This window comes from Bolinopsis microptera, chromosome 1 (genome assembly GCF_026151205.1).
Source record: "Bolinopsis microptera isolate Bmic1 chromosome 1, MBARI_Bmic_1.0, whole genome shotgun sequence".
Lineage (NCBI taxonomy): Eukaryota > Metazoa > Ctenophora > Tentaculata > Lobata > Bolinopsidae > Bolinopsis > Bolinopsis microptera.
The window spans coordinates 19141976-19156882 of record NC_087072.1 but is presented as its reverse complement, the minus strand read 5'-3'; the positions used below and the strand labels follow the sequence as shown (position 1 = coordinate 19156882).

Below are 14907 nucleotides of genomic sequence, written 5' to 3'. Positions count from 1 at the left end.
AAAGGACCACAACGGTGAAGCTTCTAAATTACTTCCTACTGTCTCCTAGTACATCCTAGTTCCTCAAACTCACAAGGAATACACAGTAAACTAATGAGTTTAAGTTTAGAAAAGTTGAGAAACACTAAACAGTCCCCATTCCCCAAGGCGGGTCTGAAGCCCGCATATTCTACATCCTTATTATTGCATATCACCCTGAGTTTTATACATAGTTGCTTCTCGTAGCATAGTATAGGAATTAGGACTTGTATGAAAATAAACGCACCTATAGATGAGAACCTCAGTTCTTTGCAGTACCATTCAACCGTTTATATTATATAACTCAGACATATTATGTAATTGTAACTCAGACAAAAGCATTTCTTACATTGGCCCTAAATTATATAGCAAAACAGCCAACATTATTAACTAGAACATAAAATACATTACAACTAAACAACTTGCCTACGCATAACAAGACAAATTCTTAGATTCATTCAAGTCTAAAGTCAACAAGCATTTGCTTACTAGTCTATGTAATTGTAATAAGCGCCATGAGTTGGCACAGAATTTTTTTCCCTACTCTTGCCGAAGGCAAAAAGATCGTAGGGAATAAGTAATCGGGTTTGGATATACAGTGGGGTGACATATGTTTTCGTCACTTCTGATAATGACAATACAAACAGCGTTAAACTAACAATTTTCATTGAACCATAACTCCGCTTCCGGACCACCGATTTACAAAATTTAAAAATGGGTGTTTAGAGAAAATTCTGAACTTTTCTCGGACAGTATAAATTAAGTTCATTCGTGCTTCAGAAGAGACTGGCAGGCCCATAAATAAGGGGTTTGATCACGATAATGATACTATTTATGAAGGAGCACATGTTTTAATAATAATAGCAAGCGACGAACTTTTCTCTACTTCAATATTACCAATATTTAAAACGGAATATCTTTGTACTGCATCGTTCGATTTCGATAAAATTGATAAGGTAAAAAGACCAAATGTTTCTCAGCTGATTAAAATAAATACTGTTAGAGTTGTTAATCTTCAGCCAGGGCCAGAGATATCATAAGTTTACCATGCTAAGTTGGATATTGTGAACACTTCCCTATTCCTCAATTTTTAGTGGTGTCATAGATATTACATCGCCACAAAATTCACTACAGATACGCTAAAGGGTCTGGGCCTTGTACTAGACAAATTCTCCAGACTCGTGATTACACTCACTGCTAACAATATCACGTGACGTGCACGCAAACTCGCGCGCTAAAATGCGCGCATTCAGAAGTGACGAAAACATATGTCACCCCACTGTATGAGGTGGCCCGATGGACCTGCGGTGATGACAAAAGTCTGCTCCTTCGCAATATGAACCACTCCCCTATAATTATGTGTATAGCTTAAGCTAGGACGCGTCTGTTATGCTGCGCGCGACGCTAGCCATGTGTTAATTAATTACAGTGAAATTCCTCCTTCGCAAAGTTATTTTTTGCAATTTTCTGGATTCATTTATTGTTGATGCGCGGCGCAACATTGGTCAAATAAATAGTTAATTTTTACCATGCATGAATCCCACTCATTTATAAATAATATAGTATTTAAATATGTTGCACTTTTTTCCAGTCACACATTTCCCTCAAAAGAATTAAAGGTATACAAGTACATTGCATCGTAGGGAAAATTGATCGTGCGTGGTTTAACCGCGGCGAAATTTTTGTTTGTCTCTGATTTTGATAAATTTCGTACCAAAAGTTGCCTCAAGCTATGATTATGAATAATGCAAATTCACCGTGCAGCACGATAAGGTCGAGCTTCATGTCATGTAGGCCTCTTAATTAAGTGCATATCATTGCAAGTGTGCAAAAAGGACGGAAAATGGGTAATTTCCTGCTTAAAATTAATTTTACTTCTAAATTATTGAATATTTGAAATACGTTTTACGGCTCAACTAATTCGCTCGCCCAACAAGAAATGCGGCCGCTTTTCTTTTGTGGATGGCCGCTCAATTTCCCGATCCGTGATGGAGTATTTGATCATATTCCATACCACCTGTGGACCCCAGTCTTTACTGTTTATAAGCATGCAGATATGGCGGAGTGACAGGCCGAGCGCCGCCCAGTTGATATAATTCCATATTTAATTTGAAAATCGTGTATATTTCTATGTAACCATATGTTTATTGTTTATGCAACCTGACACGGATCTGTGCAAAATAGTAATACTAACTCAAAATAATAATAATATGCTATCAATTAGTCCCTAGCGGGATGCGTACATGATGAAATTAACAATGAACTTGAACATTTCAGCACCGCGCGCCAACAATTGTTTAATTCAGATTTTCGCGCAAAATAACTTTGCGCAGGCAGACACGTGGGCGAAACGTACGCAGACACGCACGCTCGCACGCAGGTACGGTCGCAAAGCTACCATATCCCAAAAAAACCTCGATCGCTAACCCTTGTCCTTGACTCTTTTGTGCCTTCGGCACTTGAGTCATGGATCGGGAAAAAATTATCACGCGACTTTGGTTTTTATGGTTTTGCAGCCGAACAAAACGTTTTTACATAAACCCTAATCTCAACCTTAACAGCTTAACTGTAACCCCGAAGCTATCCATAACCCTAACCACAACCCTAGCTCTAACCGAGCCCTATAAGGCTAAACAATCGAATTCGTGTTTTACTAGCCTGTCACGTGACCAAAACAGTTTTTTGCCCATAACTCTCCAGGGAAGCATTTTTACCCTACGTCATGGGGGGTGATTCGGAATCTGCGTCCATGGTCCAAGAATACACCGAATAAGATTACTTTCACAACAATTTTCTTAAAATTTGGGCGAGCGATTTAGTCGGAGCGACTTTTTACAGGATTGTAATTAGCTTGATCAGATGCAGGCAGGCAGGCAGGCGGGCAGGCAGGCAGGCAGGCAGACAGGCAGACAGGCAGACAGGCAAACAGGCAGGCATGCAGACAGACAGGCAAAAAGTTCTTATTGCATCAACAAATCCATCCAAACCGAAGATACAGCCGATTTAAAAGTAAAACACTTTCAACACAACGTGATAACAACAAAACAAAAGTAATAACTACATTTTAAATCAAACGAGTCTCTCATTCCTAAAACCAAGACTAAATTGTTTTTAGAATCACTTCACCAAACTCCTGGTGCCTGTCTAAGATAGATCTGCTTTATATTGATCGTCAACAGTCAAACGAAGTTCAGAGTCAAAAATCTGTAAAAATATCAGTTTTGAATCTAAGACACTTACTCAAAGCTATGATTTTACACCTTTAAAATATCTAGATACTTATTTTACTTCGGTTTATCCAACAGCCAAAATATGTTTAATACAGGGTTAATACATAACCAATCGACTCTAGCCACAAATTTCGGTCTGTTTTTTTTGGTCGAATATCAAATGTTTTTTCCATGAATGTTCCGTCCCTGTCTTCCCCTATTGCTTCCTGAAATGATAGAAAATTCAAATTAGGGAGGGAGGGAGGGAGGGAGGGATGGATGGAGGGAGGGAGGGAGGGATGGAGAGAGGGAGGGAGGGAGGGAGGGAGGGAGGGAGGGAGGGAGGGAGGGAGGGAGGGAGGGAGGGAGGGAGGGAGGGAGGGAGGGAGGGAGGGAGGGAGGGAGGGAGGGAGGGAGGGAGGGAGGGAACTTACAGGTGTGACATAAGGAACTCTCTGAATTCATGGAGGGTGATTGTTCCTCCACCGTCATCGTCGTACTTCTCAAACGCCTCATCATACACGAAACTAGGGATAATATCCGGCTGCAGACCGCACTGTTCCAGTATGTAACCTGTGGGACACTCATTAGTGAACATGAACATTGAACATGAATATGATTAATGTTTGGGAGTAAACAAATTTAAAAAAATTTGAGAAGGAGAATAGCCGGCACTGACCTGTTAATTGCGCGCACTCCTCTCGATCCAACTCATTGGAATCGTCATCATCATAAGTCTGGAACATCACATCAATACGTTCTGCGGTTCTCTTGTCTGAAAGAAGAGCATTCGTTGTAACTTTCAAACCAGCAGAACATGGGAAGTAGGAAAGAAGTGGCCGCGTTTCAGTCATTATTTGCGATGAAAGTGAACGATGCAGCATTATTTGTTATTGGTGTTTAAAAGATAAAATTTAAATATCTACTGAACGTTTTACTCAGTTTACCAGCTAAGTGCGAGGACATGATCTGATCTAGATTGTGACATTTCACTGCAGCAGACTTCCTGTTCTTACGAGCAGCCCGTCCCTGAGATAGCATTGTTCAATCTATTTGAAGAAAGGTTTTATTTATCAAAACAACTGATTTATTATTCTCTGGTGTTGAGTCATCCCTGATACTGTAGGATGTGGAGCTTAGTTCTGCTTCCTGCTTGCTACTGCATACTGGCGACGGTTTCGGTTTAAAAATTAAAACTATCAGTATCCTGAATTCTTGATTCTCAACAGATATTTCTGTTTAGAGAAATTGTACCGACCCCGGTGGAGGCTTTGCCAGGAGGTGTATCACCTCTGTCTCCACTGTTCCCTCTTCTCCTTGCTGGTGGAGCTCTGAAAATATAGCCCGTTTAGTGTGAGCTTTAACATCTGAACAGTAAATCTAATTTGACAATTGACATAGCAAATATGGAATGGGAGAACATTTAACCACAAGTGGCCCAACTACACACTAATCACGTCGGAGATGCAAATGTAGATTAATGAAAGGCGACCATATAGTGAAGGATAAAATAGGTCATATTTTTGATATAAATGGGCGCCAAACCTAGCATTTTCTCTGCGGGCCATTTTATCCGGCTTCTTTTCTCTTGGTTGACTAGCTGTAGGTAAGGTCCCTGCTCCCAAAATAACAGGCAAATCTTCTGTAGCTGTCTCTTCTTTCTCCTCTTCTTTCAGAGGCTCAGTTGAGTCTAATAAGACGGGTTTATTCATAGGCTTGTTTAGTTTAAGATCGTCAATCTTTGTCCATTCTTCGCGGGGAAATGTTCCTGCTTTTGGTAGATCGTTAAAAAGAGCAGGACTCCGTGCTAAATGGTTGTCGTCCGTCAGTCTGTCCACTTGTTTGGTTAGTCTAGCGGTCTTGTCGTATCCCAACAGCTGTCATGAGAACAGTTTACTTTCAATTAAATATGGTTCATGGTTATAACTTCGATATAAAATGATTTCATGAAATGGGTGCCGCACGAAGAGGAAATGTTTGAGGAAGATGAAATGAAAATACTGCAAATTAAGAACATACCTCATGCTTGGTAGGAGGACAGTCACAGTACACACATTTACAGTTGCTATTACTCTGTGGTAGCTCGTAATCACTACAATCGCACTCTCCACAACTCCCCCTATCTTTACCTCTTTTATCTACCCCCATTCCAGCTACCGTCCTACATTCTAGCCTTGCGGTAGTGATAGCTGTTATGGGTGGCATACTTTCTTATCAGTTTAGAATACCTGAGTAAGCAACTGCAGGTCGGATTAGTACTTATACTTCAAAGTTTGACTGCTTGAGAATTCCCGGTGCCGTATCCTTTTCTAAATCTTTGTAATATAAAACAATCCGACTGTTGTGTCTTACTTGTCGATTTGGTAAAGTTTTTATATTTGCAGGAATTTTAATACGCACGTATTTCGGATAGATTTTCAGTTTGACAGGGTCGAAAATGGTAGGTCAACTTCGCAGAGCTAGATTTAGTTGATCGTCACCGTACTCTTATGAGACTATATTCTGCATTAAAAGCAAGGTTCATAAACATAAAGAACTTATTATTACAGTGACAATAGAAATAAATCAGAATCAATCAGATTGAAAGAATACACAAACAATATTGAAAACCCGTATCTAACGAAGAACTCATACAACTTCATGCATTGGTTGAAGTGATCTGCTTACACTTCGTCACAGAAATACCATCATAATGTGTCATGAAATTGTACTGTAATAAATTAATATTTATTGAATTTCGATCCAATTAAAAAATAAAGGAGGTTTTAATTTAACATATAAAATCTGAGCAATGTGGCAAACATACTACAATAAAACAAGTCAAATTTGTAAACCAATATTATTTCCTCATTTCTCGAAATGTTTAATTACCAAACAAATTGTGCCAAGTCAGTCAGAGATCAGTACACAAATTAAATATATTATCAATAAATTACTAATTTAACTACAAATATCCCCGTTGAATCAAACACTGAAATTAAAGTTCTTGTTTGCCAGTTTTACGGTCATCCATGTCTTTTCGAGTTGCGTCTCTAGCACATCTAAACCCAATATTGTCCGACCCAGCGTCCGCTGTGTTTCCCATCCTGGAAATGATAAAATAAGTCCTGATTTTATTAGTTAATCTTTCCCATGTTATTAAGAAACTAGTGGTGTAACGAAGAGCCCCGCCGACCCCCGGGGGGGGGGGGGGGGGGGGGGGGGGGGGCAATCTTAGGGGGGGGGGGGCCAAAATAGTCGGTTAAATGTGTGACAATTTCGAAAAACTTAACACGGTACTAGCAAAACTGAGCGTTTTGCTCTAGAAACACACTTTTTTAGAGATTTTACCTGCGTATCCTCTAAAATCATCTAATTTGAGGGAGGGGGCTCCAACAGCGGGGCGCTTTTTCAGCGGGCGGGGGTGGGGGGGGGGGGGGGGGGGCAACAGGCAACGTTACGCCACTGATAGAAACTAAAGGAACCCAGGCAACGAGATAAACTCTCTAATTTCATATTATAGCCATACTTATAACAGTGCTGCACAGGTACATCATACACACCTGATTACATTCCTTATATAGACCTAATTGCAAAGCAACTATCTGCAACACAAGACACTAGTCTGGTGTCGTATTTGCAATCCTGACATGCTATCTCGTGACCCACACGTGTCTCATTAGCCATAGCTCAAAGGAAATGTTGTACATACTTAGCTCTCATGCAAACTAGGAAAGAGTCAGGTCGATAAATAAGTAGGCCAGAGAGCACTCAATCTGCAGTTTTAATACTTTCAACACTACTATATAACAAATAATTTGAGGTAAGATTAAGTTCCAATGCGTATCTGGTCCTCTCCGGAGACTAGATAACATATATTTTGGTCAGCCTTCCACTAGGAGGGCTCTTATGAAAATTGTATCAGTTCAAGCCTCATTTTGAATACCCGAACAGAAATACCATTCTGAACGTAATCCGGCAGGTGGATAGGCAGTAACTGTAAGACGTCCAGTTTCACTAGCTTGTATATAATATATAACATATTATGTTAAACGAAATCTTCCCCTAACCATAGATATTTCGGATAAATAGACACGTATGACCGATGACGTATGAAATTTGAATTTTAACCTTTCAAATAAAGGGCCATCTTCTTAGTGCTTAGGATGTCATACCAACTCCTCTCCATGTACCAAAACCACCGCCTCCCTATAATATATGCCGGATGTCCTAAGTATTGGCCCCCAACTTGTTTAATTATTTATTAAATTGATGTACGTGAATTACACGATTATATATATTAATTAATTGCTAATTCCGCGCCGCGAACATGTGGGCGGGATCTTTGAGCTCCGCGCGTTCCGTAAAGTAATTTTTCTAGAACACCTGTTCCGTGCACATTAAAAGTAGGAGAAAGTAGGAGACATTAAAAGTAGGAGAAAGTAAGTTCCTACCTGGTAGTAACATCTGCTCTGTGGTTGAACTTGCCGTCCACTGAGTCCACATAACTACCTCCACGGAGGGTATACTGAGGCATGCGGGTCTGAGAGTCAACACCAAACACTGTACTAGTCCACTCCCACGTATTTCCTATCATATCGTATATCCCTGTAGGACGATTATTGTTAATATAACTTGTTAAAGATGAAACGATAAGGTCTATCCGTTGAGGGTAAGATTTACAACAAAATCACTGATCATTGTGAACAAAGGAACAATCTGCAGGCTGTACAAATATATAGACACTTAATCAAGCACTACATGACAACTCATTTGCAGTCACTGGACCTCGATTATGGAATGTAATCCCAACACATATGCACACCATCGAGGATCCTATGCAATTCAAAGCAGCTTTAACGAACTTTGTGAAGTCATTTCCGGACGAGCCTCCAGCTCCAGGATACAGCCGTCGGAATGGAAACTCCTTGCTTGATTGGAGTGGTGATAAAACAGTTTCTACACTGTCCGGGGGGTCGACTTTTTCGATGGCCCGATAGAGGATTCTATGAAGCCCTACAAAGTAACAAAGTAAGTAACTTTTAGAGCCGGTCGCATGATACGACACCAAGATTATGACTTACCGAATGGGTTTTGGGGTTTGAAAGCTTTAACGGGAGCAACACCAATATAACCGTCCTTTCCTTTGTTTTCTTTCGGGAACTTTCCCTGCCAAATGTTCATTCTGTTCTTCTCGTATCCATTACCCCACGGATATTGCTGATCTGTGAATTTAGAAGTTAGATTATAAAGACAACAAAAACAATGTTGATAGTCACCTTATACTATACACTTCAAACTGAATTCAATATTGACCGAAAAAACTGCAAGCTTAATCTAAAATGGAATGCATCCTATCTTGTAAAATACCTCTCATGCCTCCACGAGCAGCAAACTCCCACTCTGGTTCAGAGGGTAACCTCGCTCCCTGAGCTTGACAATACTCCACTGCATCGTTAAATGATATGTGAACGGCAGGGTGGTCTGGCTTCCTGCCAGCTGAAGAACCAGGTCCTGAGGGATGTTTCCAGTATGCTCCCTCCACTGGTAGCCACCATTCTGCTCCTGACAGAGGGGGGTGGTTTAGGAAAGTAAGTCGGGTATATTACAGCACATGGTTTAGTTATAGGTTCAGTGTGGTTTCACTGTACAGTCACAGTAGAACGTGTATTGTTAATATAGTGGACTGGACTAATGGTGTTTGTACATACAACTTTACTCCAATACAATATTACTACAATATCTTCTTTCATTTGCATTTTAAAAGGCCTCCCCAAAGGGAGGTGAGCCTAGCCCCGAGGTACTGCAATACGGGGAAGACTCGTGGTCTGGCTGAAGCAAGCTTCACATCCGAGACCAATTTCCAAAAATCAATTTAATATTGAAGCTACTCGATGAGTAGCGTATCAGATATTAAACTGATAAGAACAGATACTACACTTGATCTTAGCCAAAAGGCCGAGAAGCGATGAGTAATGTTGTTTCTCCCTCGATTATATACCGAACACAACACACAAACCCTTGTGTTTGAGAATGGACAAATTAATACAATTACCATATCATTATCATCACATCAACCCTCTCCCCGCTCTGCCAGGGCGGATGTAATAGGCCACGTGGAGGCCACGTGGAGGCCACGTGGAGGCCAGGTTGGGCAGGAGAGAGAGCAGAAAGTTAGTCACATGACTACTGCATAATGCATATTATGTGATTACTGCAGAGAGTTTCTGAGCTGCAGAGAGCAGCACCCCGCTTACGTATTGGTGTTAAATGACTGGACACTGTAAAGTTTTTACAGCTTGCAGACAATCGCTCTTATCTTTAGGTATAATTGTGACAAGGAACTGAGGATTGGGTTTATAGGTTGCTGGTAGGGACGGGTGGAACTATTGGTCTGCTACAAGAGGTTTGAACAAAAGTTTGCGATATTAGATTTGTGAAAATGAGCACACTTTTTTAAGTTATTTATCCGGAAGCCACAAAAAGGCATTGATACTTTGAGAATGTGAATAATGTCTATGATCTTATGATGATTCACACGAGTAATTAAATTCAGTGGTATTCCAGCCCTGATATCATAGTACAGTTTTTAATTGAAATGTTTCGACTTTCATATCTTCTTTGACGTTGATATGCATTTCTGGAACCTCAACAACATTCGGAGACGCAATTGTTGCGAAATAAAACACGAAAAGTTGCAAGTAAATTTATCACAATATCTAGTTGTAATGTTACGTCACGAAAAAAGCTGAACTGGGATACCAACTCATTTAACAAAGACCCAGCCTATAGTGGTAAAAAGAGCAGCAAGAACCACATTAAAATATTTATTCAATATTGTATAAATCCGGGTCTCGTGAAATCATGGGACATCACGATCCAGTACCAAATAGCATGTAACACTTAGCCATACTGCCAGTGCCAATCTTCAGACTGGAAATATCCGCAATAACTTAAAATTCGTGCTATCTTAATCTGTTCATTGTTTTAAAAATGAAAATATTACTAATAACCAAGTGTCTTATCAACTGTTTTGAACCTTCTGTATTGATATCCTATTGGTTTAGCATATAAATATAATTCAGTTAATACTGCGCACGCCCCTGGTCTTGTCTATAAGCACAGCTATTCCACCGGTCAACTCCTTCGGTAGTATCGGAGGACAACCACTGACCCTCGTCATTGTAGAAATTATAGTGAACATTTTCTTCCGTGCTACTTGTAACTGAAATTTTTGTAAACATCCACGCATCGTCCCCACCAGCAGTTAACTCAATACATTTCACTTGGCCCACATCCCAGGTGGTATGGAATGTAAGTATGTCTTGTGAGCCAGATTTGAGGATACCGCTGAACTTGGATCCTAAACTTAGCAGTCCCAGATACATGACTATTCCAGAATCTCCAATTAGAGACATGTATATAGGGTCGTCAGTTCCATCCCAGTAATCTGATCCTGTTGTTATGTCTAATTTGTACGTTACCCCACCCAAGTTATCGTTTCTAGGTTTCATATCATTTATTATTACTCTTTCTGCAGCCTCTGAAAGTTTGTTAAAATAATGTCGTAAAGATGAATAAGAGAATTATACATAGCTTATGTATCACGGAGTCCATATAATAAACCAACTATGATTCCTAATCCTAATCTGTTGTTTCTTACTTGGTTCTCCATCATTTATTACTACTCTCTTAGCAGCCACTGAAAGGTTTATTAAAATAATGTCGTAACTCGTTAACAGTAAAGATGAATAGACAAGAGAATACGTAGCCTATGTATCACGTAGTATATAAGAACCATTTATGATTCCTAATCCTAATCTGTTGTTATAACTTATATTACTGTTGTTATATTCCTTACCAGGGCAGGTGATATCAACACAAGCTTCAGCAGTTATAGCAGATCCGACACAATCTGATCCACCATTAGCAGGTGCAGGGTTGTTACAACTCCTCACCCGTCTCCGCTCCCCACTGCACCGTTCCTTGCACTGATTCCACGACCCAAACTGGCTCCAACCACCGTGGACTGTGCCACAGGTGTAGCCACACCCAGATACCAGAACATCCTCCAATCTGCGGCACTTCGTCACTAAATGTCTGGGAACTCTTTTAGAAGGAGATTGGGGTTGGTAGGAGATGCATTTCAAGGTGGACTCAAAACCTGACGAAATGTCCAGTCACAGTTAAAAAATAGCAGGATTTATGGTATTGTGACATTTTTGTTTACTAACTATTCAGCCCTGGTTGCAGTATCGGTCATTCTGAGAAATAGAAACACTTACCTTTTAACAGACATCGTTTTTTAAACTGTTTGATTCGGTTCTTGAGTGAGCAGGATCTTTTGGCGGACAGCGAGGAAAGAATCAGAAATACTACGGAAAGGGCTAAGAGGTTTGACATAGCGATCGTTTCAGTTCCAACGAAAACAGCACGAAAGTTGCATAATAAAATCACGTTTCAACAATAATCATTTATATTTTCACGCCCAACAATATATAGACAGATTCCAAGATGCTTCATAGTTCATATTCCTTTAACTAAATTCATCTTTATGATGCTTGTCAAAGCTCAATCGAGGCCCTGGATTGTCAAGCTTTTATCTTTTTATGGCCGAATAAATCCATTAAATTTCTGACGTACGTGAATTTTGTAGACAAATTGTCTAGCGATGCGAGAGAAATGGCATACAGTCGTTATTTTGGGAACGGGGGTATGAATTATCATTCAAAAGGCGATTCCTAAATGCATAGAAATTAGAAGTTTTATCATTTTGGGATGATACTAGCGAACATCGGCTTTAGAACTGAGCCAGAACTTCTGGGTATATTATTACCCAGCAGTATTGTAGATTATTGTAGATTATTTTAGACAATAACACCTGTATTAACTCGTGACCACACTGAACCTACAACACAATGATAAACAGTGTGATATAACAAAATGGGAGGTAAAGGTAAAAATTACTCTCTGAACATATTAAGCTGATATTGGGGAGCAGAGCAGTAGATCTGGATACTGGTGGGGAGGTGGACCAATGCTGTAATCTGATAGGTTACTTAAGTTCACGTGTCAGAATAAATGTGCTTCACCTCCTACCAGTTTCGAGATCTATCTTACAGAGTTCTACCCTGTATTGTTGAGGGTTGCACCATAGGTCTATAACATTTCATGTCACTTTTACCTTTTACAGAGTTGCTTATCTCTTCCTTAATATCATCTGACACAAACTTTTCAAATACAAAGCTCCACTTAAATACTTCTGCCTCTGTTTTGAATCTGAAACATGAATATTGCTTTAGGGTGTCAAATGTTAATAATATGATACATTTTTCGATGCAGGAACTTCGTATCAACATAATGGTGAACTCAATAATATCTAGATCATAAGGGAGGTTAAATTTGCAGTATAAAATACTAACTTCTGTTTAGAAACAAATTTTGAGAACTGTGTATTTGTGATGGGAGTTTCACTGATTAGGAATGGTTTTACGTCAAGCTTTTTCCAATCTTTTTTTGAATCAAAATTCTCCTTCGTTCTGAAAGAAAAATATCTTATGTTATTAGGTGTGGGAATCTCTGTGATCGAAATTTTTCTAAAATAGTTAACACATTGTGAATTTTACAAGACAGGAAGATTTAATAAAACAAAGTTAATAAAACAAAAGTTAAATTTATTACCAATTATTCAATCAATACATATCATAAATTCTAATATTGGAAACACAATGCAGAATGGATGTCTTAAACTATAATTTTGTTGTCACTAATAATCTATTTACTTTCAAAGTTGAAATTTAGTTAAGTATGAAATGCCACCACATCATAGTTAGGGTAAAATATTATTCTTAAAAATTTTAAAATCAAGAAGATTGCTCTATGACTTAAAATTTGAAATTTAGCAAAATATATCTAATTTTTAAATAGTTGGTTACAGTTTATGACAGTACTGGCATGACCAATTGACCAATTGAACTAGTTCCATAGTTGTTCAGGTAGTCCGGATCAGAGTAATTCTTCCTAAGGGTAGGCTTAAAAACCTGAGCCTTCTCGATTTTTTTCGGAAATTGGTAATGTTTAATGGACAACTTCTATTATATTATAATAGGCTCCAAATAATCAGTCACCCAATGTCACCAAATGATAAACTATCAAAATGATCAAGTACTGATGAGCCTATCTTTACAGTGTTTGGACAAATAATAACCAACAGAGACGAAGCATGATGGTTCAGTATCCAACATAGAAGAAGCCAATAGTGTGTCCACAGCACTGGTAGTTTGATTACATCTTCAGCCAAAAACAAATTTTGTATATTATCTTTTCAAGCTGGAGAAAATTGTTAAAATTTGGCACAGTTGGGAAAAGGGACTATCTGAAACGATTTTTCATGTTTTAGATGGCATACTGTAACAATTCGTTCGAGGATTATGTCACCAAATTTGAAAATTTGGTTGATGGACTCCATGCCATGCCGTTCGACATTTACTTGCTTATGCTCATCTTTGCAAACATACTAGAAACACCATTTTTCCACACTACAATAGTGAAAGTGGAAAAGTTGTCAAGAATTTTAATCATATCGTCAGCAAAACTGAGTAATAGCTCTCAATAGCAACCAAGTAGTTGATTAGGTTCTCATGAGAATGAGGATATAGCTCGATCAGTTAAACCCATTCACCTGATCGCCTGTTATGCACAAACTGATAATTTAAGATATTTGGTTGGGGAGGCGGATTATCGTTGTGAAGTACTGTTATACTACTCACGAAGTACTGTACACGATGTTTTCAACCCACGAGTCAAAGAGCAAGCTCAACTGACGGCTCCCAGATGGCGTATGCACATGTAGGTGAATCAGTCTGATCAAGAAGTTAATTGGGCTGTGATTGTATCGACCATGAGTACCAAGCAGGCAGATATTTGAATTGACTAGATTTCCACTGGTAAGCGATTCGGAAAATCATGGGCCGGCATAGTGCCGGGCGGGTATGATCCGCCAAACTGATAATGGTGGATATCTAAATCATCCGACTAGCTGGAGCCTGCCCAATGTTATTTGAATGGCCAAACACAATAATTTGACTTGATTTTAAATCATTGGAAATATTCCAAAAACGAAAACTGAACGTACATTTGAAAAGAATGAAGTTATGTGAAATTTAAAAAGCAGCAAATTAACAAGCCAGCACAAAACCTGTAAACCATAATATGAAAACGCTCTGACAAGGTAACAAAATGTAGAACTTCGGAGTTGGAAACAATTTAAACGAGAAACAAATATCTAGCACTGACCTTCCCAGAACCAGTTTGTGTTGAGGAATTATCAGAACCATGCCATTTACTACGTCATCACAAGACACAATCTGGTATAAAATCAAACTGCAGACAGCAATTGATAGTATAACTTCATTCATCCTGATGTTGCTAAAAGTTAGTTGTGAAATGGTAGCATAAGCATTAAAACAAGCAGAAAGCTATATTATAGTAGCTAATACAAAACAATAATATGGTTTAGCATAGCTCAGAATGATATGATGTGACATAATAAATGCGCACTACAAACATGAAACAAAAAATGCAAAAAGAGTTAATAATTTAATTCAAAATGACAGACTTTTTAATCAATTAAAATTAGGAAAACAAGTTTTAGGAAAACAAGTTTTAAATTTTGGTATTTATTAATAATAATCAAAACATA

At 38.9% G+C, this 14907-nt stretch overlaps 2 protein-coding genes and 1 non-coding gene across 3 annotated transcripts; all 3 read right to left on the bottom strand.

Moving 5' to 3' along the window:
• Positions 1 to 3052: 3052 nt before the first annotated feature.
• On the bottom strand, positions 3053 to 5396 carry LOC134826062 (uncharacterized). The gene is made up of 7 exons (XM_063838327.1): positions 5247 to 5396; positions 4773 to 5104; positions 4486 to 4558; positions 4175 to 4256; positions 3907 to 4002; positions 3662 to 3800; positions 3053 to 3454 (listed from the first exon to the last, which is right to left on the bottom strand). Exons 1-7 carry the CDS (start codon positions 5373 to 5375, stop codon positions 3445 to 3447), a joined length of 861 nt encoding a protein of 286 aa, XP_063694397.1. The 5' UTR covers positions 5376 to 5396; the 3' UTR covers positions 3053 to 3444.
• A 350-nt stretch (positions 5397 to 5746) lies between these two features.
• On the bottom strand, positions 5747 to 14667 carry LOC134826061 (inactive C-alpha-formylglycine-generating enzyme 2-like). Its single transcript, XM_063838326.1, has 7 exons — positions 14502 to 14667; positions 12629 to 12745; positions 12391 to 12485; positions 8577 to 8771; positions 8291 to 8431; positions 7661 to 7814; positions 5747 to 6313 (listed from the first exon to the last, which is right to left on the bottom strand). Exons 1-7 carry the CDS (start codon positions 14621 to 14623, stop codon positions 6205 to 6207), a joined length of 933 nt encoding a protein of 310 aa, XP_063694396.1. The 5' UTR covers positions 14624 to 14667; the 3' UTR covers positions 5747 to 6204.
• Positions 8985 to 9176, bottom strand: LOC134826175 (U2 spliceosomal RNA). Its single transcript, XR_010161671.1, has one exon. It is a non-coding gene; the product is annotated as a U2 spliceosomal RNA (small nuclear RNA).
• Positions 14668 to 14907: the final 240 nt, after the last annotated feature.